The sequence below is a fragment of the Varanus komodoensis genome, unplaced genomic scaffold (genome assembly GCF_004798865.1).
Source record: "Varanus komodoensis strain SLA01 unplaced genomic scaffold, ASM479886v1 scaffold42, whole genome shotgun sequence".
In the NCBI taxonomy this organism is placed as follows: domain Eukaryota; kingdom Metazoa; phylum Chordata; class Lepidosauria; order Squamata; family Varanidae; genus Varanus; species Varanus komodoensis.
The window spans coordinates 8,145,805-8,170,289 of record NW_025335972.1 but is presented as its reverse complement, the minus strand read 5'-3'; the positions used below and the strand labels follow the sequence as shown (position 1 = coordinate 8,170,289).

The window sequence follows — 24,485 nt, the reverse complement described above, 5'->3', positions numbered from 1 at the left end:
GTAGGGGGAAAGACTGCAATCAGGGTGAGAGCTGAGATCCAGGCCAGAGCAGCACTCTTTCCTAGATAGCAGTTGCCCCAGAATTGGCTGGAAAAGGCAAATTTGTACTGTCTCAGGAGGCTTCTTGATTTTTACTCAAAAAATGTCTTCTGTGCAATTCAGTGGAAACCACTGATTTCTGTTGGAGGGGAGCCAGCACCAGATGGTAGAAAGGAACACCATTCCCCTTAGGCACCCTGGCTAAAGTTGTCCACAAGTCAGCAGTGCACTGGCCCAGTTGGTAGAACCGTGTGTTTTCACGGAACTTGTATTAGGGTCAGAAACACTGGGAAACAGCAGATTCTGCCAAGAATCTATCTGGTCCTCTTGGCTCTACCCCAACCCACCATATTCTCTTCCATTTTTGTATTGATTCCCGCACTACAACATCATCCTTGTCCATGTTTGCCTACCTGCAGGCGTTGCTGAGACTCAATGGAGGACTCCACCCGTGTGGGATACTGCATTGTGGCTGGCAGCTTTGTGGCTTTCCAGTTCTTCTTCTCAGCTCTCAGTCCTCAGCTGTTTGTGTCGCTGAGCCCTGCGTACTGCACCCTTCCTGCAGTCAAGCAAAATGAATGGAATTCCAGGTATTGCCTTTGTGTGTGTTGGGTGGGGGGAGGGGAGTTCTTCCTAGCATCAGACCCCCTCACAGGTCAGAGCCTTACATGCCTTGTAGGGGTGTGTGTGTGTGTCTACCTGAGAATGAGCAAGGGAGAGAGAGCTGTTAGAAACAAATGCTGTTATCTCTGCATGTCCTCCTTCCTAGATGTGTGTCCACCGTCCACGCAATGATTGTCAGCTTCTTCTGCCTCTACATCCTTTGGTTTGATGATGCTGTAAATGCCAACCCTATCTGGTAAGACAGAGCAGCTCACCTGGCTTTCTCATAAGCCTCCTGGGGCAGCTTTGCTGTCCTCAGCCTTCTTTCCCTGGCAAGAGGGGGAAGCCTGGGAGCTTGATTGGCCCCATTGTGCCTGGAAGCCATGAAGGAGTGCTTTGTACTAGGAAAGAATGGAGCCTTGTTCCTCTTGGGGTTTAGGATTGAAGTGTGGGGGTGGAAGTGGTCAGCTCCAGGCAGGAGATCTGAGCCAGGCTGCCACTGGGCCTAAAGAGGGGCTTATGTTCCTGCCCTCATCCTCCCTCTCTCTCCCTCCACCTTTCAGTGCTTTTGAGTGGGACTCCTGAGGTGAACTGCTAAAGCTCAGTAGGCACCAACCCTCTCCATTCCCCCTTCCTGTGCCATGAATACCCTGGCAGTTTTGCTCCCCTCTCCCCGGAAGCTCATACTGGGCCGGCTGATGCCATGGTCACACAGCTTCCTTGTACCACATCACCCGCTGAGAACTTGTGTCTAATCCATCTCTGGACCATCTGCCAGCTGCAGAATTTTAATCAGGGACCTTTGGGTGGCAACAGTGTTAGGCTGCATCCAGAAACCCTCTTAGCACATTTTGTTCCATTCAGTTTTGTTCCCTGCTGTCTTATGAGTCTCTCCATAGACTTCCTTCTTCCAGAAATGCAATCCAGATTTACGTTTTTAATCTGTATAAAACAGAATTTGTGCAGTTGTACCCATATGCATCTTTTCCCAAACCAAAACAACAACAATAATAATCCCAGAGACTGTTTTCTAAAAGACAAAGGCTGCAATGGCATAAGCAGATTTTGCTTCTGGTAAAACTAACACAGTGCCCTGGAGCTGGCACCTGCTCCAGCAGGAGACCCAGTGCCAGTCCCTGGAGCTTCCTGGCTCTCCCCTCCCTCTCTTTGCTACTCTGCCTGTTTTCTTGCCCTCTCTGCCTGAGTGAGCAAGCAAGCAGTATGTGAGCCCAGGCAAGCAAATGGGCAGTGGCTACACTGGCAACAAGGAGGGGGTGGGCTAGATGCCACTGGAAACCAGACCAGGAGAAAAGCTCCAAAAGTCAAAGAAAAAGGCGCATGGCTATGGCAGGGATGAAAAATGACATCAACCTTGTCTAAATAAGCTCTAATCAGTAGATTAATCAAGAGGATGTAAATATTTGATGCTCCTTAAAATTAAAATAGATTTTTAAATTTGCATTGGATGTTTATTTTTAAATTCAGTTATTGTTAGTATCACAACAGGGTCAGTCTTACAGACCAGTTAGAGTAGAATGAAGTCAAGTGAGTCAACATCAGATGGCCTAGAGAAGCAGGATAGAGTCAACAGAGGCAGATGGGGGAGGACCTAGTCCATCTGAAAAGTTGGCAGCAGTTATATCAGACTGGGAAGCTCCCTACTGGCTCCCCAGATTGTCTGACCTTGGTGGACTGGTGACCTTGCAGTATACCTCTTTGACCATTCCCTGGCAGCACCATGGAGCAGGCCATGAGCATTGCCCTAGCGGTGCCTGGGCCCTTCTGCCAGATTCCCTCATTTACTCGTAGGCTTCCCCAGCATGATGCCCTTCAAACTTTTTATGTTTCAACTCGTGACATCCTTGACCACTGATTGTGCTGGCTAGCACTGATGGGAGTTGTGGTCCAAAAAGCCAAAGGATGCCCTGGTATCAATCTCTTAGTATTTTTGTTTAAGGAGCATGGTTTAAATTGTAAATTTAATACCAATGTATTAGAGCCCACATGTATAATCTCTAAAAACTAAACCACAATGCTTATCAAACACAATGGTGCTAAAGGCTGGTTTTGGTTTTGTATGTGTGTAGGTGGTTTGTTTAATGGCAAAAAATCTGACCTGCAGATATTCTAAACAGCAGAATTAATAATATACTGCTGTTGGGTTCCTAATGGGCCTGGAAACTAGCAAGCTAGAACAGGTGGTAAGAGCATGGATGTGGCAGCTCTCATCATGATCAGCAGCAGCAGCAATATTTACATTGTTCTTTTGGAATAGGGATGAGGAACTTCTGTCTTGTGAGCCCAAAATAAGATGAGGGCACCCCATATGGCCTGCCACCTTCTTTCCAGGGCTCTGCTCCTTCGCCCTTCAAGGAAAATTCTCTGATCAGCAACTAATATGAAATGAGAGCATTTCCCTGCAGGCATGAGAGGGAGGGACCTGTGACAGAAACTGCTGAGTGATTCATTTCTAGTTACTCCTGAAACTTATTCTGCTTTCATGTCAATCAATAGGAGAGTCTTGCCTCCTTATTTGTGGGTAGGCATCATGAACAGAGCTACAGAGGCTGGCCTGCTTACTTATGAGTAGACAAGCAGAGACGTATCTATTCTGAATTCAGAGGTTTGATATTTCGGAGTGCTGTGTATTTTGTAGTACATTTGCAGAATCTATATCATGCATACATCTGGGCAAAGTTAAAATCAATGATGCTAACATTTTGGTCCTGCCAACTCTGCCCCACCCACTGATGAAACTTTTTTCAGATTGGAATTCACCTCTTGAGCTGAAAATGTTCCTCATCCTTGTTTTTGATGATTGAAAGTGCTTCATATAAACTGTTTTTGTTACATCCTGTCTAGTTGTCTCTGACTTTCACAATGCTATGAATGAGTGCCATCCAAAATTTTCTTGGCAGCCCTGCTGAACTCCTGTAAATGCAAGGCTGTGGCTTCCTTTATGGAATTGATCCATCTCGTCGTCAGCCTTCCCCTTCTTTTGCCTTTGGCCTAGCCTAGCGTTAGTGCCTTATTCAATGAGTCTTGTCTATTATAATCCTTATAACAGCTCTACAAGAAGTATAAGGATGGATGCTATCTATCTGTATCTCACCAGGATTATCCACAAAATCCGTATAGATGATCTGATTTTCCTATTTTACACCCACCAGTTGCCTGACAGTCATAAATTAGTTCAGTTTCCAAATTGTTAATATTTATGACTACCATACCAAACCCAATTTGTGTGACATCATGTAAAGTCTTCTAATTCTTTTTGCTGAGTCTTTTTTACTATATTTTAAAGCTAGATCAAATTAATGTTAACTCTTTTAACATTGCTGTTTTAAATATATTGTATTTTACTATTTTGTTTTACACCTTGTTGTATACTGCCCAGAGAGCTTCAGCTACGGGGTGGTATAGAAGAGAAAAGAAATGAATGAATAAATAAATAATAATAAGGAGAAGGAGTTCATCCTCCAGAAGTGGACCATCAGGAAGGGGGTAGGTTTGGTTTCTCACACCTGGAGAATCCTGCATGTGCAAACCTCACAGCCAACTAGCTACATGCAGGCTCTCAACAGAAAGTCCTAAAGGAGCTGTTGCTCCTTTTGCCTTTTACCATCCCCTCACTGTTTCATCCTTGCAGGGGAGACCCTTGGCTTGTGAAGCTGAATGTAGCTGTCACCTGTGGCTACCTGCTGTATGGTAAGTGGCATATCTCCCTTTTCACCAGGCAGAGTCTTTGGTGGCACAAGGCATCCTTTTGGGGTTGCTGCCAAGAAAACCATTTGCTGGGGAAAATAATGGTCCCTCTAAAACTTTTTGATCACTGCTGTCCCTGTGTTTCCTCCTCCATGCTTCACTCCCTACCGGTGTCCCTGGGAACAATTTCTGCATGAAGCCCATTTGAATGGACAGGATATGGCCTCACGTGCTGAGGCATTTCCAGTGAATTGTGCCCAGGTGCATCACTCTAGAACTAGGGTAGACAACATAGAACCCATGAGCATTGATAAGATGGTGGACACTTTCTTGGGTGTCCACCAAGATATACTAGTATGCCCAATGTTTATTTTTTAAAAATATGTTATGTTTCTTTACTGACAACTGAGATTGCTTCAAAGCTGCTGCTTTCTTGACTCTAAACATGTGCCTCTGAACACATTATTTGTCCTTTGTGATTAGCAATTTTGTGGTTGCTCCAAGGACAGTTCCTCCCATTTCCAAAAGTGCCCATGGGCTCAAAGGCTTGCTTACCCCTGCTCTAAAGTAAAATTCAGCAACTGCTAGGAGAGCTTGACCCTCACCATTGCTTTGTCACCTCTGGCCTTCCCCTCTCACAGTGAGGTAGGCAATGGAACATCTTGGAATGAAGGAAGGAAGCTTGGCAAACTGTAGCAGCAACTAAGGCCTACTTCCTATTTGGGAAAACTGGTGCCCCCACTGTTTACATTTTGTTTGTTGTTGTTAGTCGCGAAGTCATGTCCGACCCATTGTGACCCCATGGACCACATTCCTCCAGGCCTTCCTGTCCTCCACCATCCCCCAGAGTCCACTGAAGCTCATGGTGACTGCTTCAGTGACTCCATCCAGCCACCTCATTCTCTGCCGTCCCCTTCTTCTTTTACCATCTATTTGTTGTACTACTTATTTATTGCTTTCCTTTAGTATGGTTGTTTGCTATAAGTCACTTGAGCAGCTTTGAGCTGGAAAGGTGGAATAAAAATATCTAATAAATAGATTAAAATGCATGTTATCATCTGTGAAGTGTCACAGAGCATTGGTGTAGCTGCCAATGGATGGATTTTTCCCAATGAACAGAAAGAGCTGCACTTATTTCTGGGAGATCCAGATTTGAAGTCCTGCGTCTAGTATAATGTATTGACTAAGTAGCTTACAACCACAAAATAAGAGAATAAATCTTTGAAAATAAACACCATTTACAGTATACACTATAGAGTTTACTATAGTCAGCCTGAAAAGAGTAAATATTAAATACTGGACATGGAATAGACCTGCCAAAACAAGATAGTGTTGACTTTGTGGTTTGGTGCCATCAGGATGGGGGTAGCATTCCATTTCCTGGTTTTGGAGAATCCTGCAGGTGCAACCCTCACAATCTGCTATGTGCAGGCACTTGGCAGAAAGTCCCAGAGGAGCTGCTTCTGCTTCTGCCAAGGAGTCTCTGCTGCAGCCTTTGGCAAGTCACTTTCACCCAGCTTGGATAACCAGCTGCACAATGGGGATCACAGTGGCCTATATATAATGCATATTAAAAAAATATCAAGTGGAATCACCTGGAAATTGAAGGAGAAGGTTTCATGTGATGCCTACTCCTAGCCCTGAGAGTCCCTTTCCCCTGACAAAAGATCGTTTCCTGACTTTTGTGCAGTTTTTTCCCCATTCTAAAAGGTTGGAAAGCCTCACCCAAGGTATATTTAGAGGCAGTAAGAGTGTCATGCTAAAATATGCTGTGGTTTCTTAGTATTTTGCCTATCTTGTACTTTAGCCCTAACCGCAGCTGGAACATGGTCCCCAGCAGCATCTCCAAAACTGAATTTGATCCTTGAGCTAAAAGGGAGCCATGATCTAGTGTGTCTTGAACCCACACTCTTCCCACACTGCGCAGCCTGCTCATGCCTGTCAGCTATTCACACCCTTTACGTCTCTAATTCCACCTTGCGCACACACCCTCCATTTACTCCCTCTGGCTTTACTGTAGGGAGGCTTCTATAAAGGGCAAAGGTAATCTATGCATCTCTCTCACCTCTCACTTGCTATAACTAAAGTCTAGTGATAGCTGGGAAATTGGTGCTGCCTATTCAAATTTTAAAAATTTGCCACTGCTTGAACTAAAAGGCAAACTGGAATGTGGTTGTGCACTAAAATTGGCAGTCTCTTGAATAGATTGTTATGCATCTCCGCACAAGAAAATGAAAATGTGCACATCTGGGGAAAGTACGGAGAAAAAGCTCTGTGCTATGGAAAAGTGTACACAAAACTGATCACAATACTGAAACTCATGTGCAGAATTGTAATGTAGGAAAAATAGTAAGCAAAAGAGTGCATTACCTAAAAGTTCACACAAGCGTGTTTGTACACAAATGTATTGATATGAAATTGGGGTGAACCAAACTTAAGGTTGGAAGTGCTAGAAACTGAATGGAACATGAATGGACAGATTTGCCCACCTGACTAAAAGCACTGCCAAGGCATTGTGGATATACATGGAAAGAGGGGGAGGTGCAAAGGATAGCGCTGGAGATCAGAGAAGCAACTCTGCTTCTAACTGTGAGGTAGAGGGTTGTGCAGACGACTCTCCTCCAGGCACCTGCATGAGGAAGCCTTTTCCCTTTAGGGGCTTCCCTCAACCTTTTCTTCTCTTTCTGCTTTGGCTGGGTACCGATATTCTCCCAGCTGCATTCTAAGCACTCTGCTCTCTTCACTACAGAATTCTAAGCCTGGCAGTTCTGCACCAAATCCATGTAGGCCCATTTCAATAAGTGGATGCCCCTTACTAGCTCTCAAAGAGGGACTGTGCATTTTGTCGGGACGAGTTCAGCTGCAGTGCCTCTTCTTTGTCTTTTTCATGTACACCTTTCATCTACAGCTTCATTTACACAGTGAACCAGTTCTGTGCAAACTAGTTTCTTATCAGCCTGGGCACAAGGAAAGCCTAGAAAGATTGCTATTAGGATGTTTCTGCAGTTATAAGGCTTCTTCATAGCCTTTTACCTCTTGGTAACACAATGAGATGTCACATTTCAGAGTTTGCCAAAGAGAATTATGGGAACCAACTGGGTGAGGTTGGGGGCAATGCATTGTCTCCTGTTTTCAGGGCTGAATGGGTTGGTGGAGAGGCAGGCAGGCAGAGTACCTCCCACAGCACCTTTTGAGTTGAAGGAAGAGAGAAATACTTGGAAAAACATCATCTCTCCCACACAGTCTTCCAAAAGTCAGGACCTCACCACCCCCACTAAGCGCTTCCTTGATTTGGTTGTTGTGGGCAGAGCCAAGGGTGGCCTAGACTGGCTTCATCAAAGTTGGTCTTCCACTGTGTTCAATGTAATAGAGAGTCTGAGGGCAGCCCACTGGGGAAACCATGTAAAAATCCCACATAGCCAACTTTGCATGCAGGCAAAGAAATCTGATGAATACAGTGAGGGTGCTTTGTTAACCCTTACTTTTGACCAGTGTGTGTCTGTTGTGGGGGGAGTCTGGCAAATTTCCCTTGAGCTGAATTTATTTCTGCCCAGAATCTGTGGCATTTTGTGTTAAGAGTTTTTCAAGGTCTGCTAAAGAAAGGGGTTGAGCCTCTGGGACACTGTGGCTCAGGGTGAAATAAGCCAGAAAGTGCCAGGGGGGAGGCAGGTACAGGAGGCCTAAGGAAAGGTTGGGAATTGTGCTGAATGAAAAAAGTCCCCCCACTGCTGAAATCCATATCCAGCCTCCTTCCAGTCTGGTATTCCTGACTGTGTTTCAGAGTCTGTGATAGGATCATGCCAATGTTGTTTCCTGACTCTCCTCAGCAGACAGAGGTGCATGCTTGTATACAAAATGTCCGTATCTTTTTGCATCTGGAAAAGTAGGCCCCAAACTGCCAATAATCCCCATACTCCTGTGTTGCTAACAACAGCCTAGCATAAAGAAACTAGGTAACGGGTGCTTCTTATATGTTACCTCTATGCCAGGAAAGGCTTTGCTGCCTAAATGTCTGTGCCCAATGTTAAGCCAGAGCAAGGCCAAGAGAAAAAGCTGGCAAGCCGAGTCTGTGGTCCTTCAGCATCTGCTTGAACCTGTTTCCTGCCTGTTCATCTCCCAGTAACTGCTCCTTGTATGTGTGTGTGCATGTTGTGTTCTACATTCTAGATCTGTTGCTGCTAGTGCGCTACTGGAAGACATTGGGAGATTCCCTTTTTGTTTGCCACCACTTGGCAGCACTATACGCGTATGGATATGTGTTGGTTAGTTTCCAGAGTCCTTCAGCTGTTGTGGGTGGGTGGGAGGATTTCATTTATTGAAAAGAAGGAACATCCACTCTTCACCCAAATGTGTGCTTCACTCTGCTCTTTGTCTGCAGCTGGCAATGCAACACCACTCTCACCCTCTCCTAAGCCACAAAGATTGGCTGTGCTCAAACAGAAAAGCTTATGGAATATGGACGAGGGAAAAAATCAGAACCATCACAGTCTGAAAATGTTCCAGCTCTTCCAACTCCAAATAATCTGGAGGAGGAGAAATGTAGTTTCTGTAGACATGAGAATTCCTGCTTTCACTTTTCATGTCTATATGCCAAGAATGACAAGCAGACAGACAGAGCTAAGCATATTTACTCAGAATTAATTTCCTCAGAGTTCAATGAGGTTCAGCCGGCAATAAGTGCTTTTAGGATTGCAGCCTAAAGAGACCTTGGTGCTGTTACAAAAATGAGTATAAAAGCATTTACTGTCTGCGAGGTCATAGTCTAGCCTAAGTTCTCCCCAGCCTGGTGCCTTCCAGCTGTGATGAACTACCATGCACATAATCCCCAGCCACCAGGCAGAAGCTACAATCCATGCTGACTGGGGATGGTGGGAACTGTAGACCAACACACCTGGAAAGCACTAAGTTGGGGGAGGCTACCCTGACAAGGTGTACTTTAAACAGTGACAGAGATCTGGAACTATCTCCAATGAGATGCCTACTACAATGAGGAGTAGGCTTGGCTTGTCCCAGTTAAGTGGGGAAGCCCTTTTATAGAAAGGGTAAGTTTTCACAGCTCCCAGTTTCTCAGCTGTGACACAGGCACACAGTAGTCCCTTATCTTGTAGACGGAATCTGCGCTAAGTGCTTAATGGGAATATTGCTCCCACTCGGTGCCTCAAGGCTGCAACCCTGCCCACTCTTCCCTGGAACCAAGTCCTGTGAATTCAACAGGGCTTCCTCCCAAGTAACCTGCTGCAATCCTGTGATGCTGTACTCAGAAACAAGTCCTGCCAGATGAAGTGGGGCTTGCTCATGAGTAAGCACAGCTCATTTTCTCTGGTCTGCCTTCCCTTTGATAGCTCGTAAACCTACCTCTGAGGATTCCCCTTTGCTTCTGTGGGAGGGAGAGCTCAAACCCAGGGTGGAGGCAGATCTGGGGGACTGCTGCCCCTCTCCTTGATTCCACCCCTTTCTCACAACCACTGCTTGGTGGTGTCCTGGCTTTTGTGCAGTTTTTTCCCAATGTGAAAGTTACAAGAAGCAAAAGCTTTGAGGACTATATGCCAGTATCCTTTAAGTGTTTGTCCCCCACTTACCTCACCCCTGGGTTTGAGTTCTCCTAACAGAGCTCCCAAGAACGTCTCCAAAATGGAATTCATCCCTTGGTCTGAAAGAGGTCCCCACCCCTGCCTTAGCCATTCTGATGCTTCTTTCCTTTCTGTCAGCATTAACTCTTGAATCCCCTCTGTGACTGCTCTCTATGCACAGACACAGATCAGCCTGCTTCCTCTTAATATTTGAGGTCGGTTGGAGTAAAGTGGAACATGGAGGTTCCTAAAGTAGGTAACTCTATTCATTCCAAGAGGGCATGTGCAGAAGGTAAACTGTGTTTATCCCCGTGGCACTTTCCAGATGTGTTGAGCTACTACTTCTGTCATGCCCACCTAATATACCTGGGGGTGATATTGGGAGTTGCTGTCCAGCACCTTTGGAAGGCACTGGGTTGGGGAAGGCTATGTTAGGCTTAGACAAGTTATGTGCCTGGATGAACTTTCAATGCAGCCCAGTCAAGTTGCACATATCTTGCATCTAAGTGGAGCCAGTGGACAGGTGCAGAGAATGGGTGGTCTCTAGACTTAGTCATACTTAGAACAGACCCATAGAATTCATTGGGAATGAAATCACTCATGAGCCAAGAAGCTTATCAGTAAAAGAAATAGTATTAAGGAAACCCTTTTTTGTTCAGTGCCAGCCTTGCAGGATTCTGTGGGCGAAGCTCTTCTGATTTTGAATGATTTAGGATGCCCAAAGGTGTGGGGTGACAGCAATGGGTCTGACAGTGTTGGTGTTCTGCTCTGCTGCTCTCTAACACTCTCTGCTTTGCTTCAGTGCTTGTGGGAGGAGGGGTCTCTGCTTGCTTTTTAAATCTACTTTTGGAAAAAGCAAGACCTATGGGACTGACTTGAGGGCAATGAAGCCAGAACTCAGGTCTTCTCTTTCTGTCCCCATAGAGCCATGGAGTGCTGCCTTACTTTGCCAACTTCCGCCTCCTTTCTGAGCTCTCAACACCCTTCGTGAATCTGCGGTGAGTTGACTGATGGAACAAGGCAAGGATGCTGAGTTCAGGAGGCTGTGTTAGCCAGTTGATATGTGGGCCCCGTCTCCTGTTTCAGGAAAGGAGATGCTAGATGAGTTCTCAAGGAAATGTGCAGACCCATGTAGAGCCACAAGACTGCCTGTTTCTTCAAGAGCTAACATCGCAAGTTTTTTGCACACTCACATTAATGGTGCTTACGAATAAGGAAGGCTCATTCCTGACTCCTTACAACCTCTGTGTAGCCCAGCATTTAAAAATGAAAAGAGAGATTCTCTGGCTTCTGTGTGAGTTGTCATATTTTTATTGATTTGTTGCTGGGCCACAACCATGCAAGCTCCTAGATGCCTTGCTTTAAGTTCCTCCATGGCCAATGACTACCACAAAAGAGTGCTTAATGGGGAACACAGGCAAACTCTCAAATCCGTAACACTGGCTCCAATTCAAACGCAACTTTGTCTCTGGCTGTGCCATTCTCTCTTTCAGGCAACCATGGCTGATTTAATGCCTCCATGTGCCACTGAAAGCTTGGATCCCTACACCCCATTTCAGGTCCATAATAATCATGTGGATGGCCTTTCTGTCACTGCCTTATTCAAGGTAGTAGAGAGGTTCCTCCTAGGCCCACTGCCAGGGTAGTTATATACATTTGTCTGTCTGTCTTCTGTGTTGCCTTAGGTGGTTCCTTGATGTGGCTGGCTGGCCACACTCCTCCTGGCTCGTCTTGGCCAATGGTCTGGCCATGATGGTGGTGTTCTTCATGGTGCGCATTGCTGTCATCCCCAGCTATTATGCACAGGTGTACTCCTGGTATGGAACTCTTGAGTATGAACGCTTGGGCCTTGGTGTCCAGTTGGCCTGGATTGGGCCCAGCCTTGCCTTGGAAGTGCTTAACCTGATCTGGATGTATCGCATCATCCGTGGCTTCTACCGAGCCTTCTGTCGGTCCAAACTACACAAGGCAGCTTGAAGATGGAGAAGTGGCAATTCTTGGCCAGGATCACAGAGACCTAAGTCCTGCTAGACAAAGGTGCAGAGAATGGGTACACCTATTCTTACTCTCTTAGATGCCAATAGCCTTAGGAACTTTCCCTGAAAGCCAGGATCCACACAAATGGAGCATTTGATCTTCTGTTCTATTTTCCTGAACAGAATCAGCTATTGGGTGCTGGAGAATGGCATCCATTCATGTTCTAGAGACTCTGAGTCACATCTGATACGGTTGGAGAGATAGTTGGGGTGTACCCAATATAGAATATTCTTTGGCATACACTGGGAGGAGGAAAATACAGCAGGATTGACACTAGCCTGGTCTTATGGTTTAGTTGGTGCTTCTCAGGGCTTATTTATGTCAGCTAGAATGGGCCTTGATGTGACTTAGTAGGTTACATTCCTGGCTGGAGCCTCCTGTGATGGGAATTCAACCTGTTTCTGCTGTAAGTCCATCAGTTGGAACGATGGGCACCCTGCATGGGACTAACCGCATGTGGGAAATAAGTGTGAGCTGTATTCCTTGGGTTGCTATTTGGTCCAAGGACTCCTAGGTGCAGTGTATGAGTATGTTGGTAGAACAAGAAATAAAGAGGGTGAATGGATGAAGGAAGAAATAGTTTCCAATAATGCACAGCAAAGGGATGATTATTAGGACCTATCAGTAGGATGTGGCAGGATTTCGATACAAGGTCTATGACAGAGCAGCAAAATATGTTTTTATGCTGCCGAGTCTGGTTAGAATACCCTATTCCATGGGTAAGTTTCCTTTGTGCAGGGGTCTCCTAACACTGGCACAGTAAACCAATTAAGAAAGCAAGAGCTAACTCCTCTGATTTAACCGAAACAGAATTTGGGTGCTTCTACATGCAGTATTTATTGTGCTGCAATTACCCCCCTTAATCCACAGAATTTTATGGGGCATCCCAGTTTCATAATTTTCCATTTGCAGCCCTTACGAGAAAAAAAAATGTTGCAAAAGTAGCTTTGGAGTGTTGTTGCTAGGAGCTCTCTGCCTGGAGGCATGTTCACTTTTGTTTTGACAGCTTAAAAGTAAAGCAATGGATCAAGGAGTGAGTTTGCTGGAGGATGGATCCACATTAGCCTTCCACCATAACTACCCAGGTGCATCTGCCACTTTGGATCTAGCACTCAGCCTCAATATTTTTTTGCTCAGAGAATGCCGTCCCCCCACACCTAGCTTATACAACGGTTCTAATATTGACTGCACCACTGAGGACGTTGACTTCCTGCCAGTAAGCATCCCCATTTTTGTGCAAGGCTCTGAACTTGTGGCTACCAGAAATGACATTGTGCTAGCAGAAACTTGGCTCCAAACTATGTGCCAAAGGAAAACCCTACTACAGTTGTATTTGCACAAGCACATTGTGCAGCAAGGTGCGCATTATGCTTGCACAGTCTCAAATGTAATGTGCAATGGAAAGATTTGGTGGTGCTCTGCTGGCGCCATTTGCGTTTGTAGAATGACACTGTTGGATACTTAGTCTTTCTTCACTTTTAGTCAGGCTTAAGAGCCTGAGTGCTAAGCAAGTCTAACACTCAGAGAAAGCTTGTGTCTACTTTTTTTTAAGTAGCAGAAACACAGAGTGAGTTTCTACCACTGCCAGTTACATTGGACCAGACAAGTTGCTCTTTTTTCAGTATGCAAGGACAGCACTCATTTTGGATCAAGACTGCCATGTGAAGAGATGGCAATTTTTGGTAGTATTTGGAATTCAGTGGCAAAAAGCTGCTAATGGATTCCAACAATGGCAGAACTACAGGGAATGAGACAGGGTACTTGCTGGAATTCAGAGAGTGCCCCTGGGAGCCCAGAAAAGCTCCCTGACCTTGTGGAATTTTCCAATCATGTATTTTTGCCTCCTGTGCTGATGGAAGACAATGAAGTTATCCTACCACATCAGTGCATGAAGCATCTGCCAACATGTATCACGACCAGCAACAGATAAGAGCTGAAGTTAGCCTTGATGCTGACAACTTATACTCAACAAGTTATAAAAAGATATTCACCCAGTCATGACTAAGGCTTCTGCAAGACATGATTGGATCTCCCACTGTTTTATACTAGTTTCATTGTAGCTATTTAGTGGGGTCCCTGTACATTTTCCCCTGTAAGGCAAACTGCATGGTGGGGGGTGGGGGTTAAAACTTTTTTCTCCCCCCCCAGCCCCCTTACCTATAACTAATTAGAAATCCACTCATAAATCTTTCTACACACTCCACTCAGCTCTTCCATCTCTGCTTGTGTTTTCATCTATATAGAATCAAAAACATTTGATTCCTTTCATTAGAAACAGGCTAAAACAAATAATTCACCAATTTCCCAAATGAGCCATTTGCTGCTAAAAGGCACATGGGAAATGTTTATAGATGCAAAAGTTCAAGTTCTCATTTTGTATGTGAAGTCTGAGTGCTTGGGGCTGCCTTCTAGGCTTATTGACTAGGGCAGTATTGCATAGTCAGTTCCCCTCTGGATTTATTGGACTCCGACTGTCATCACCTCCCTGCCAGCATGGTCAGTGATCAGATGATGGGAATTGTAATCCAAAATGTCGGATGGGCACCACATGTTCAAAAAACTGAGACAGAGCCCAGGCACTGTTGTTTCTGCACTGCCAGGGCAACTCACGCAGAGGGAGCGGTTGGCCTGGACTGAGCTTTACTGCTCTGAGGTGGCACCCAGATAACGTCTAAGGCGGTGCTGTACATGTCCTGCCGGCAGAAATCTCCAGAGGAGTTGCATGAGAACTGCCACTAGGAGGTGGGAAATGTGTGCCACTCCCTTGTGGTTACTCATTCTTTTTTAAAGATGTTCCTGAACAACAAAATACAGATGCCACCATGGGACTGGCATTGGTAGGTCTGCCTCATGCAGGACTGCAGTGATGAGCACTAACCACAGGAAAAAGCGGGTCCCCCCCCCCACCCCCGCCCGCATTCTGATTATGCTTCATGCACCGGCCAGGTTCTCTGCATCAGCACCACGCTTCCCTCATTGACACTGCAAGTGTTGCATCAATACCACCCCTCCCCCTGCCCCACATTGTATCAGGTCAGTGGACGGTCTGCGAGCGCAGGGACTATGCAGGGACAGGACTGAGAGAAGAAATCTTAGGTAGGGGTTTTACTTAAATGCAAATCGTTAGAGCATGATGATGCTCTGACTTTGCTGCAAATGCCAGTTCAGACCCAAGAGGTGGGCTATTCACTTTGTTTTGCTGTAGTAAATGAATATGATTTTAACTGTGCAATATGTAAAGTGTTTTGTATCATTTTTATCTTGATGGACATCATCACAACCAAGGAAAGGAGGCTGCCATTCTTATTTTACAGATGACAAGGAAGAAAGAGGAAAAGGCTTACTTCAGGCCACTAATAAGTAACTGACTGTCTGCAGAGCTGTGGATCCATTTCACTCTCAGTTCCAGTACACTCACTAGTCAATATTTAGCTTTCACTAAGAATGTGGTTTCCTTTTCAGATGTCAGATTGCCCAATGTTTGGGATGATGTGTCTCCCCCTCCCCACTTGCTGATTCTTTTCAGTGACTGAAGTCTGTAACTATTCAGCTTCCAATGGATCCTATTGTAGACAGTAGATCACCACAGTACAGCAGATAATCTGCTGCAGAGTGAAATCATTCCAATAGGTAGGGCTAAAATCCACTTGCCTCTCCAAGCCCCATTGAAATGCTGCTCTTATTGATTTCAATGTGATTTTTATCAAATGATTTTCTGATGGATTGGGCCCTCTGATTGCTCTGAACCAAACAAGCTGACTCAGAATATTTAAAAATTTTAGGTACATTTGAATAAGAATAAACTTTGGGGTTATTTCTTAAATTCTATAAAAAAACCCCTCAGGTGCTGGCAGAGCTGAGTGATCACTTATAGGAGAAGCCAATGAATTTGGCTTGTTTCCAAATCTGTGCCTTAAATGGTTTTGTCAGGCACTCAGCATCACCCTAAAAGTCCGAAAAGCACCTTCTATTTGTTAGATGTTACATTACAGCTGACAGTGTAAGTTATTTTGCTCTGTACAAACCTATACCCCATGTTCAACAGTGGAGATTCTGTTGTTGATTTTCTCCTGCAGTGTAGAGAATGGTAGAATCCTCACCTATGCAGTGTTTGTAGTTTTCTAATCTCTGTTTATTAACTGGAATCAATGAGTGTTGATATAATAAATAAGATTAATTTATTAAAATTTAGTCTCCTCTATCCATTCTTGTTTGTCTGTGTGCATGCATCTCTGTATTGTAGATGTTTACATTTCAGTCTATGCTGTGTGGGTGTATAAATGGACAGAGAAGTATGCATGTACCATATATGGATAGCTGGTCCTTGAAGCTGTAGTTGGACCTTCTCTCTGTACTTTGTTGCATTCCTCCTCCCTTCAGTTTCCTCAGCATATATTTGGTGCACGCATGAATATGCACTGTCCAGAATCTGAAAATGAGGGGGATGTTGAAATCACCCCAGGACAATACACCCAGAGCCCAAGAGGGTGGGGAGGGAGGGAGAGGGGGAGAGTGTGTGTGTGTGTGTAATTCCATTTATATCTCACCATTTTTCCTTGTGCAAGGTGGCTCACTTAGATTTTTCTCTCTCCATTTTATCCTCACAACAGCTGTCAAGATATGGCAATTCAAGAGATTCAATATAATTCTCTAATTCTACCCTAATAGCAATTTACAGTGATTTAAAAAAAAACAGGGTGCTATATAGACATTGACGAGCATGAAGTGAGTTTTCAGGAAAGTAACATAAGCAGCGATTGTGATAGGACTGCATAGGCTTAGGGCTCTTGTAGTTATCTCCATCTTTTGGAAATGAAGCAAGCTAGTCCATTACTTGTCCTTCCACCTTTCTTAGAGGAAATAGCTGGCAGAAAGTAGCATTTGTAAGCATTAAGTGTTATAGTGCCATGTTTCTTGCAGTACAATGAAGTCAAAGCATTCAATGTAATTTGATAATTGTATGTTATGCTGCTTTGAATGCCACCCTGCTATATTCCAAGTCAAAACTTTTATCCCAGTGTCCTTTAGGGTTCTGGACTTAGTTCTTCTACTCTTTTTAAATGCCCTGACTTGTCTAAAAAAAAAAAATCCACTACCATTCTTCATATCTACAGAGGCCCAGCCTGTGGTTTTTATGGCTTTATACAGAAAGAGAGAGAGAGACCCCTAAAAAGGGTACTGCCCATTTTTGGAGTATCTAATGGTATCTTAGCCAGGACTTTCCATTCTTACAGTCTTAAACTGTGACTAACTCTATTATACTCCAGGGGTGGCAGGCTTTAAAGCTTGGCATCTATACTTGTAAAAGATCCTGAGGCCATCTTTTTAACTATACATACAGGTGAAATAGTTAGTGGATGGGTTGTTGGTTAACAGGTGATTCCACTATTTTTCCTGATCATACTGTTGAATTTGAATCAACCTGGATTATAGCTTAGCTCATTTAGAGATGGTACTACCTTGTTTCTTATTGGGGAGTTTGGTGAAACTCCCCAATAACAATCCTCCCTTTGACACGCTGCCTTCTTTAACACTTGATAAAATATTGGCTTGCAGCTTCTTTGGGAAGATTCATGCTACTTTGCTTGAACATTGCCGGCTCTGAATCCCTGGCTTTATCAGGGCACCTGTGTCTTTTAACTTCTAGCATTCTCACTTTCTGCAATGAAGTCCAAACAAACAGTCCTCAAAAAAGCAGTGCTTTATAAAAGAGAACTCCAGATAGGTTGGGGGATTTGCTGTTGTTTTGGGGTACCTTCTATGAAGTGGAATGAGCATGCAGGGCACAGGGAAAGGAGCTCGGGAGTTCCAAACAAATGCTGCCAATCTTGCTGCCATCTTCCAACAACTCTGTGAGGTATGTTAAGCTGAGAGTCTGTGACTGGCCCAAAATCACCCAGTCAACTTCATGGCCAAGTGAGGACTTTAGGCCCAGTTCAACATTATGCCAAATTGGCTTCCATGTACTTCTGCTAATAAAATGACACAGACAGTATGCAACCCAAGCTTCTCAGGCCTCGTACCCACAGATGGAGTTCAGCTCTTACCAGTCCCAGCTACCATGGCAAATGGTCAGGAATCTTGGGAGTTTTCATCCCAAACATCTGGAGGGCACCAGGTTGGGGAAGGCTGATACTTATTTCTCTCTCTCTCTCTCTCATGCACACAGGCACATGCACACACAATCTAAAGTGATATTTCTGTGCAGCATCAGAAGTGGTGGCAAAGTTAGTGTTTATATCCAGAGGATATGAATTTAGTTGATTTGTAGTGATGTGCTGAATTTCCAAACCATCTCTAAACGCAGGCCCAGCCTGGCCTCCTGCCCAGTCTGAATCTTCTAAACCATGGGTCCACAAACTATGGCCTGCAGGTCGGATACGGCCCGCCTTGGTCATTTAACTGGCCTGCCTGAGAGCTTTTGAACTTGTCCTGAGAAAATGATCTCTGAGCGAGTCCAAAATTAATGGATGAATTTCAGTTATTGCGGCCTGATGATGTAGACAAGGTGCTTGGACGAGTACGTCCCACCACTTGCCTATTGGACCCTTGCCCGTCTTGGTTAATAAATAACGCCAAGCACGGGATTGGGATCTGGATCTTGGAAGTGGTTAACGCTTCTCTGAGGGAGGGTCGGGTACCTGCCCCTTTAAAGGAGGCGGTAGTCCATCCGGTCCTGAAGAAAGTGTCACTGGATCCAGAGATGGCCACTAATTATAGACCAGTGGCAACATCCTGTTTCTGGGCAAGGTGTTAGAGCGAGTGGTGGCGGGACAACTCCAAGCACTCTTGGATGAAACTGATTATCTGGACCCATTTCAGTCCAGCTTCAGACCCGGGTATGGTAATGAATCTGCCTTGGTCACCCTGTACGATGACCTGTGCAGGGAGAAGGACAGGGGGAGTGCATCCCTGTTGGTTCTTCTGGACCTCCCAGCGGCTTTCGATACCATCGACCATGGTATCCTTCTGAATAGGCTAGCGGGAGTGGGGGTCGGAGGCACTGCTCTGCAGTGGTTCCACTCTTATCTCAATGACTGTTTCCAGAAGGTGGTGCTGGGGGACTATGGCTCTGCGCCATGGCAGCTATGCCATGGAGTACCGCAGGGGTCCATTTTGTCCCCTTTGCTGTTTAATATCTATATGAAACTGCTGGGAGAGGTCATCAGGAGGTGTGGGCTGCGGAATCATCAGTACGCTGATGATACCCAGCTCTACCTCTCGTTTTCCACCAATTCAGGTGAGGCAGTGGCTGTGCTGAACTGGTGCCTGGCCGAGGTAATGGGCTGGATGAGGGCCAATAAACTGAAGCTCAATCCAGACAAGACGGAGGTCCTGTTGGTTGGCGGATCGGGCTTTGGTGAGGGTGAATTGAACCTAGTCCTGAATGGGGTTGCACTCCCTCTTAGGGACAAGGTCCACATCTTGGGAGTGCTCCTCGACTCAGAGCTTTCACTGCAAGCTCAGGTGACAGCGGTGGCAAGGAGCGCTTTCTTTCAGTTTCAGCTGATCCATCAGCTGCGCCCCTACCTGGAATATGACTGCCTGGAGACAGTGACACACGCGTTGGTGACTTCCCGCCTTGACTTCTGTAATGCGCTCTACGTGGGGCTACCCTTGAAGACAGTCTGGATACTTCAATTGGTTCAAAATAGAGCTGCCAGGCTGCTGATGGGGACTGGGCGTTATGTTCGCATGACTCCAGTCCTCCATCAACTTCACTGGCTTCCCATTGAAGTCCGGGCCCAATTTAAGGTGTTGGTGATGACCTATAAAGCCCTAAACAGCTTGGGTCCTGGTTACCTGAAGGAGCGTTTACGTCCATATATGCCCGCCCGCCCCTTGAGTTCAGCGGGAGAGGCCCTTCTCCGGGAACCCTCCATGAAGGAAATTAGGAGGGTGAGTACTCGGAAGAGGGCTTTCTCTGCGGTGGTGCCCAATCTATGGAATGCGCTCCCCAGAAAGGTCTGCCTGGCGCCGTCGTTATTTGTTTTTCGGCACCAGGCAAAGACCTTTTTATTCAAGCATCATTTTAACTGTTAATAGTATTTATTGATTTTATTTTTTGGCCAGGGCGACTTATTTTATATTGTTAACTTGTTTTATATGGGGCGGCATAGAAATTTTCTAAATAAATAAATAAATAAATAGCTCTGAGCTGGTGCAGGCATTCTCTGAAACTGAGTAGAGAGCCAGCGCACGTGCCAGATTGTAACAGCTTCCTTGAACTGCGCATGCACCGGCTCTTGCCTCTACTGCATGCATGTGTTGGCTCTTAATACAGAGCGGGAATACGGAGTGGGAAACAAAAGAGAGGAGGGCAGGAGAGAGACAGAGAGATGAAGACACTAAAAAAGGATAGAAGGTAAGAAAAATATAACTTTAAATCTATTTTTAATTATGTGAGCCACATCCCCGGGCTATGGGCCAAGCCGCAGCTGCCTCGCCCAGACAGGCTGAGGTGATGCGGGGCCGTGGCTCTTTGAGCAAGCCGCCACTGTCGAGCAGCTGCCATGCTTCCCCCCACGGTGGAGAGAGGCGGGAGGTGCCCCACTCGGCCAGCCGTGGCCCCGTCCCGCACCTCCCCTTACCTCAGAAAGCAGCCCTTATCTTCCTCCTCGCGGCCCTCTCCTGGCCGGGGAAGCTGCCCCACACTCGCCTCTCCGGCCTCCCGCTCCCACTTCCTCAGAAGCGGGGTGGCGGTGAGGACTGTAATTTCTGTCATGCCCAACTAGCATGGCCAATGGAACTTGTAGTCCAACTCATCTGGACAGTACCAGTTTTGGGAAGGTTGCACTAAAACATGGTGGTTATTAGCTCTGCATCCAAATGCAGCCACTGTGTATTGTGGGAATTGTTCTGGGCTGACTTGCTTCAAATACTAAGAGTGGCATTAACAGTATTTATCCTTAGTATTTTTGTTTCATTCTTTGTAAATGCCAGTTGCAGTCATCAGCTGCATTATGCAAAATACTATATTTTGTGCCTTGGTTGTGTTGTAGTTATGTCCTTTGAATATGGACGTGCACTTCCCCACCTCATCTTGGGCTCCTGCTACAGTCTGAGGGAGCAGAGCAAACATTTTTTACTTTTTTAATTATTTTAAATTGTAATTATTTTAATTAATTTAATTTAATTAACATTACTATTGATATTAATTTTTAATATCAATTAATTTTGATTAATTTTTAATGTGCAGTGTGCATATGAATTCATTCATATTTTTGCAAACTATAGTCCTCCCCCACAACAGTCTGAGGGACAGTGAACTGGCCCCCTGTTTAAAAAGTTTGAGGACCCCTGTTCTAAACCATGGAAATTTCTGCAGCTTCTTCAACAACTGGGCACAGGCAAGAAATATATATATATTGAGATAGCTCAATAAATATCTTGCATGGAAGCAAGCAAGGAATGGAGGAACTGGGATTCAAATTCCGACTCATTCACTGTGTCCACTGCTAAGCCTACCTTACAGGACCATTGTGAGGAAAATGTGGGCAAGACCATGTACGTCATCTTGAAAGAAAGGTGGGAGAACTATGTAACCCCCTTTAAGACTCCCTGTCTTGGGACTTGGTTGCAACCTGGACACGTAACATCATTGCTGGCCTACCCCATTCTTCACCAACCAGCCGGTGTTTGTGGGGAAAGCTCTGACTGTACTATGTATTTTGTCAAACCAAAAAAGTATGTTTGGAGAAGGTCATGCCTCTCCCTGTTCATATCATTCCTTCGCCATCAGTGCCCTTCACATATGGCCAGGCAATTCATTCCTGTAGAAAGGCAATTCTGTTCTACAGCAATGTACCCAACAAATTTGACCACACTGAAAGAACAAAAACCAGTCAACCCAGATCCTGACATTATCAGTCAAAAGACTTTCTGCAAGTATTCTGGCTTTCAGAAGACAGAAGAAGTGGTAGGAAAAGAGAGGAGAGTTGAAATAATCATCTGGGTACCCTGCAAAGTTCCAGGGACGAGGCAGCACAAAAGCAGGATAAGAGGCTCTCTGGGAGCAGAGAACAACACACCGTTAGACTGGATTTTGTCCCTAAATCAGCCACTGTAATAGCTTGCAAAAGAGTCTGTGATGCCCACAAGAAAACCATACATTCAGCATACTTTGGTAGTTCCCCAAAGAGCAGGTGGCAGCAGGTCACGGGGGTAGATGGATAAATGCCCCTGGGGCTAGCACTGAGTTGAATATACACTGCTTAAGCAGCAGGCAATAGGAATATTCCTAACGCTTTGCTCAGTTTATCCAATATTTCCTACTGCTCTGAATCCTTCAGTAGTACATTTGGCATTCCTCCATATGGGTACAGTAGATGTTACATCTCTCTGCTGCACCTTCGCATTGCCCAGTTCACCCCAGCCACCTTAGCATGGCTGCTGGTCTCCATGGGCAGCTGTAGCATAATGGCCAGTTTGCCTCCAGCCACCAACAACCATGTGATGGAACAGAATAGTCATTCACTGGGTTCCCCTTCCTTGCACAGGAGATCCCTAAGAGATTATCTCACTCCTCCTGCAGCTCAGCCCATGGGTGCCACTTCATTTGAAGCACCAGTCATGTGGCCCTGCCAAGTGGATGCTGCAGTAGCGACCCAGTAGCTGTCTTGTTATCTGCCCTAAAAAGCAACACTCTCTCTCTCTCTTGAGGCTATGTTTACCAAGCTAGTGGGGTGATGACGTCAGCCTGACTGCTAGGGTGCTATAAATGGAAATGCTCATTCTTAGTAACGATACAGCACGCAGCAAGGGGGAAGAGGGGGAAGCTCTGATTCAGCTGCCATGCATCCCAGTCTCACATCATCAGCAAAAATTAAACTCGCAGAAGCTCCCTCAGGAATTGATGAGACCATGTGTGCCAAGTGACACACTGAGCTACTGCAGTTAACTATGCGGCTGCCACATGGTGGGCAGAAGCAGGCCATCACCGGCATACAGAAGGATGTGCCTGAAACACAAAGCAATGATTCACCTAGTCTACCCTAAACAGTAGTGCCTCCGCAAGTTGCCCAGCAGATCTTTTTGCTGACCTAGCTCAAGAAAGAAAATCCTTCAACAGGAAACTGAACAGAGATATTCCCAAGCAGATGCTAAGATATTAAAACATGTTTCGCCATCTGTACACATGGGAAGCCAGCCATGCCTGAAACGAATCCACTTCAAACAGCATGATCCAACGTGCCTTCTCCAACTTGATGGAGAGCCCTGATCAAGCCATTGGCCATGATGACTGGGAATGATGGGAGTTGCAGTTCAGCCTATCTGGAGGGTACCACTTTCAGAAGGGAGATACACCAACATTAAGACACATGAACATGTCTTATCCTTAATCACACTGCTGGTCCTGCCAGCCCAGAAGGATGAAATGACCTTGTGTGTCCCTGGCCATGCTCCTCTCAAAACCCTTTTAACTGGAGGGGATCTGGGACAATAAGCAGGAGAAGGTTGTGCTCTCCTGTTTTGCATGGAAGATAGTTTTAGAAATATATAAGCTCTCCTTTCTCATCAATTTTAATTTTCGGATAGCAAGCACTCTTACAAAAACTTTATTCTGTGGTATGTTACCTCTTCCTGAAAATATAATTAAATGTAAATTAAATGTAAATAGCATTAAATGTAATTAATGTCCCATCTTAAAAATGCTTATGCACATTGGCCCTTTGATTCTCTTCTAAAACAATGTTGTTAAGATTCAACTCACATGCACCTCTTCATTAAGTATCATTTAATTCCACTTGGCCCTTTCATATTCTTTTTTTTTTTCCTAGCAAAGGCACTTATTACAAAATCACCAGAATATCAGTTTTCCTGAAGGGTCATTAAGCTCAAACTTGACATGTTTCCATTCCCATTAGTTTTTTTTAACTTTACCTTTTAGAAAACAATATGTTCACAGGGGCACTCTAACAGTCCCACAGAGTTTGAGATACGATGGAGTTGTTAGGGAGGGACCATTAATATCTCTCTATACCAGGGGTCCTCAAACTTTTTAAACAGGGAACCAGTTCACTGTCCCACAGACTGCTGAGAGGTCGGACTATAGTTTGAAAAAAATATGAATGAATTCCTAAGCACAGTGCACATTAAAAATTAATTAACATTAAAATAAATTTAAAATCAATTGAAATTAAAATAAATTTAAAAAGTAATTAAAAATTTTAAAAAATTTGCTCTGCTCGCTTGAGCTGCAGCAGAAGCCCAAGATGATGCCATGCTGCTTGCCGAAAGGTAGAGCACGACACGAGGGGGAGCCATGAGGGCGCGCTCACCTTGGTTGAGGCCTTCCTGACTCCTCGCTGCCACCCCGCTTCCAAGCCAGAGGAAGGTCCCCTCTCAGGCGCTCCCCTGGCTCCAGGAGGGGGAGCAGGAGACTGGAGAGGCAGCCCCAGCCAGGGGAGGGCCATGAGGAGGGAGGTAAGGGCTGCTTTCTGAGGTGAGGAGAGGTGAGGGACGGGACTGCGGCTGGTCGAGTGGAGTGCCTCCTGCCTCTCCCCGCTGCAGAGGGAAGAAGCATGGCAG

The 24,485-nt window shown here is 45.4% G+C and overlaps 1 protein-coding gene and 1 long non-coding RNA gene across 3 annotated transcripts in view; one reads left to right on the top strand and one right to left on the bottom strand.

The window, feature by feature from the left end:
* LOC123030041 (TLC domain-containing protein 4-like) overlaps positions 1–16,994 on the top strand; it is a 34,520-nt gene extending 17,526 nt beyond the window's left edge. The window contains exons 2-7 of one of the 2 annotated variants that reach the window (XM_044443595.1): positions 459–629; positions 809–898; positions 4,292–4,350; positions 8,515–8,609; positions 10,842–10,915; positions 11,603–16,994. In XM_044443595.1, coding sequence (XP_044299530.1) covers positions 475–629; positions 809–898; positions 4,292–4,350; positions 8,515–8,609; positions 10,842–10,915; positions 11,603–11,894 — 765 coding nt within the window. In that variant the 5' untranslated portion in view covers positions 459–474 and the 3' untranslated portion in view covers positions 11,895–16,994. The remainder of the gene's footprint in view (positions 1–458; positions 630–808; positions 899–4,291; positions 4,351–8,514; positions 8,610–10,841; positions 10,916–11,602) is intronic. The other variant, XM_044443596.1, reaches the window with a different exon arrangement.
* LOC123030043 lies at positions 14,990–24,048 on the bottom strand. The gene is made up of 3 exons (XR_006416028.1): positions 23,938–24,048; positions 16,993–16,998; positions 14,990–15,000 (listed from the first exon to the last, which is right to left on the bottom strand). It is a non-coding gene; the product is annotated as an uncharacterized LOC123030043 (long non-coding RNA).
* Positions 24,049–24,485: the final 437 nt, after the last annotated feature.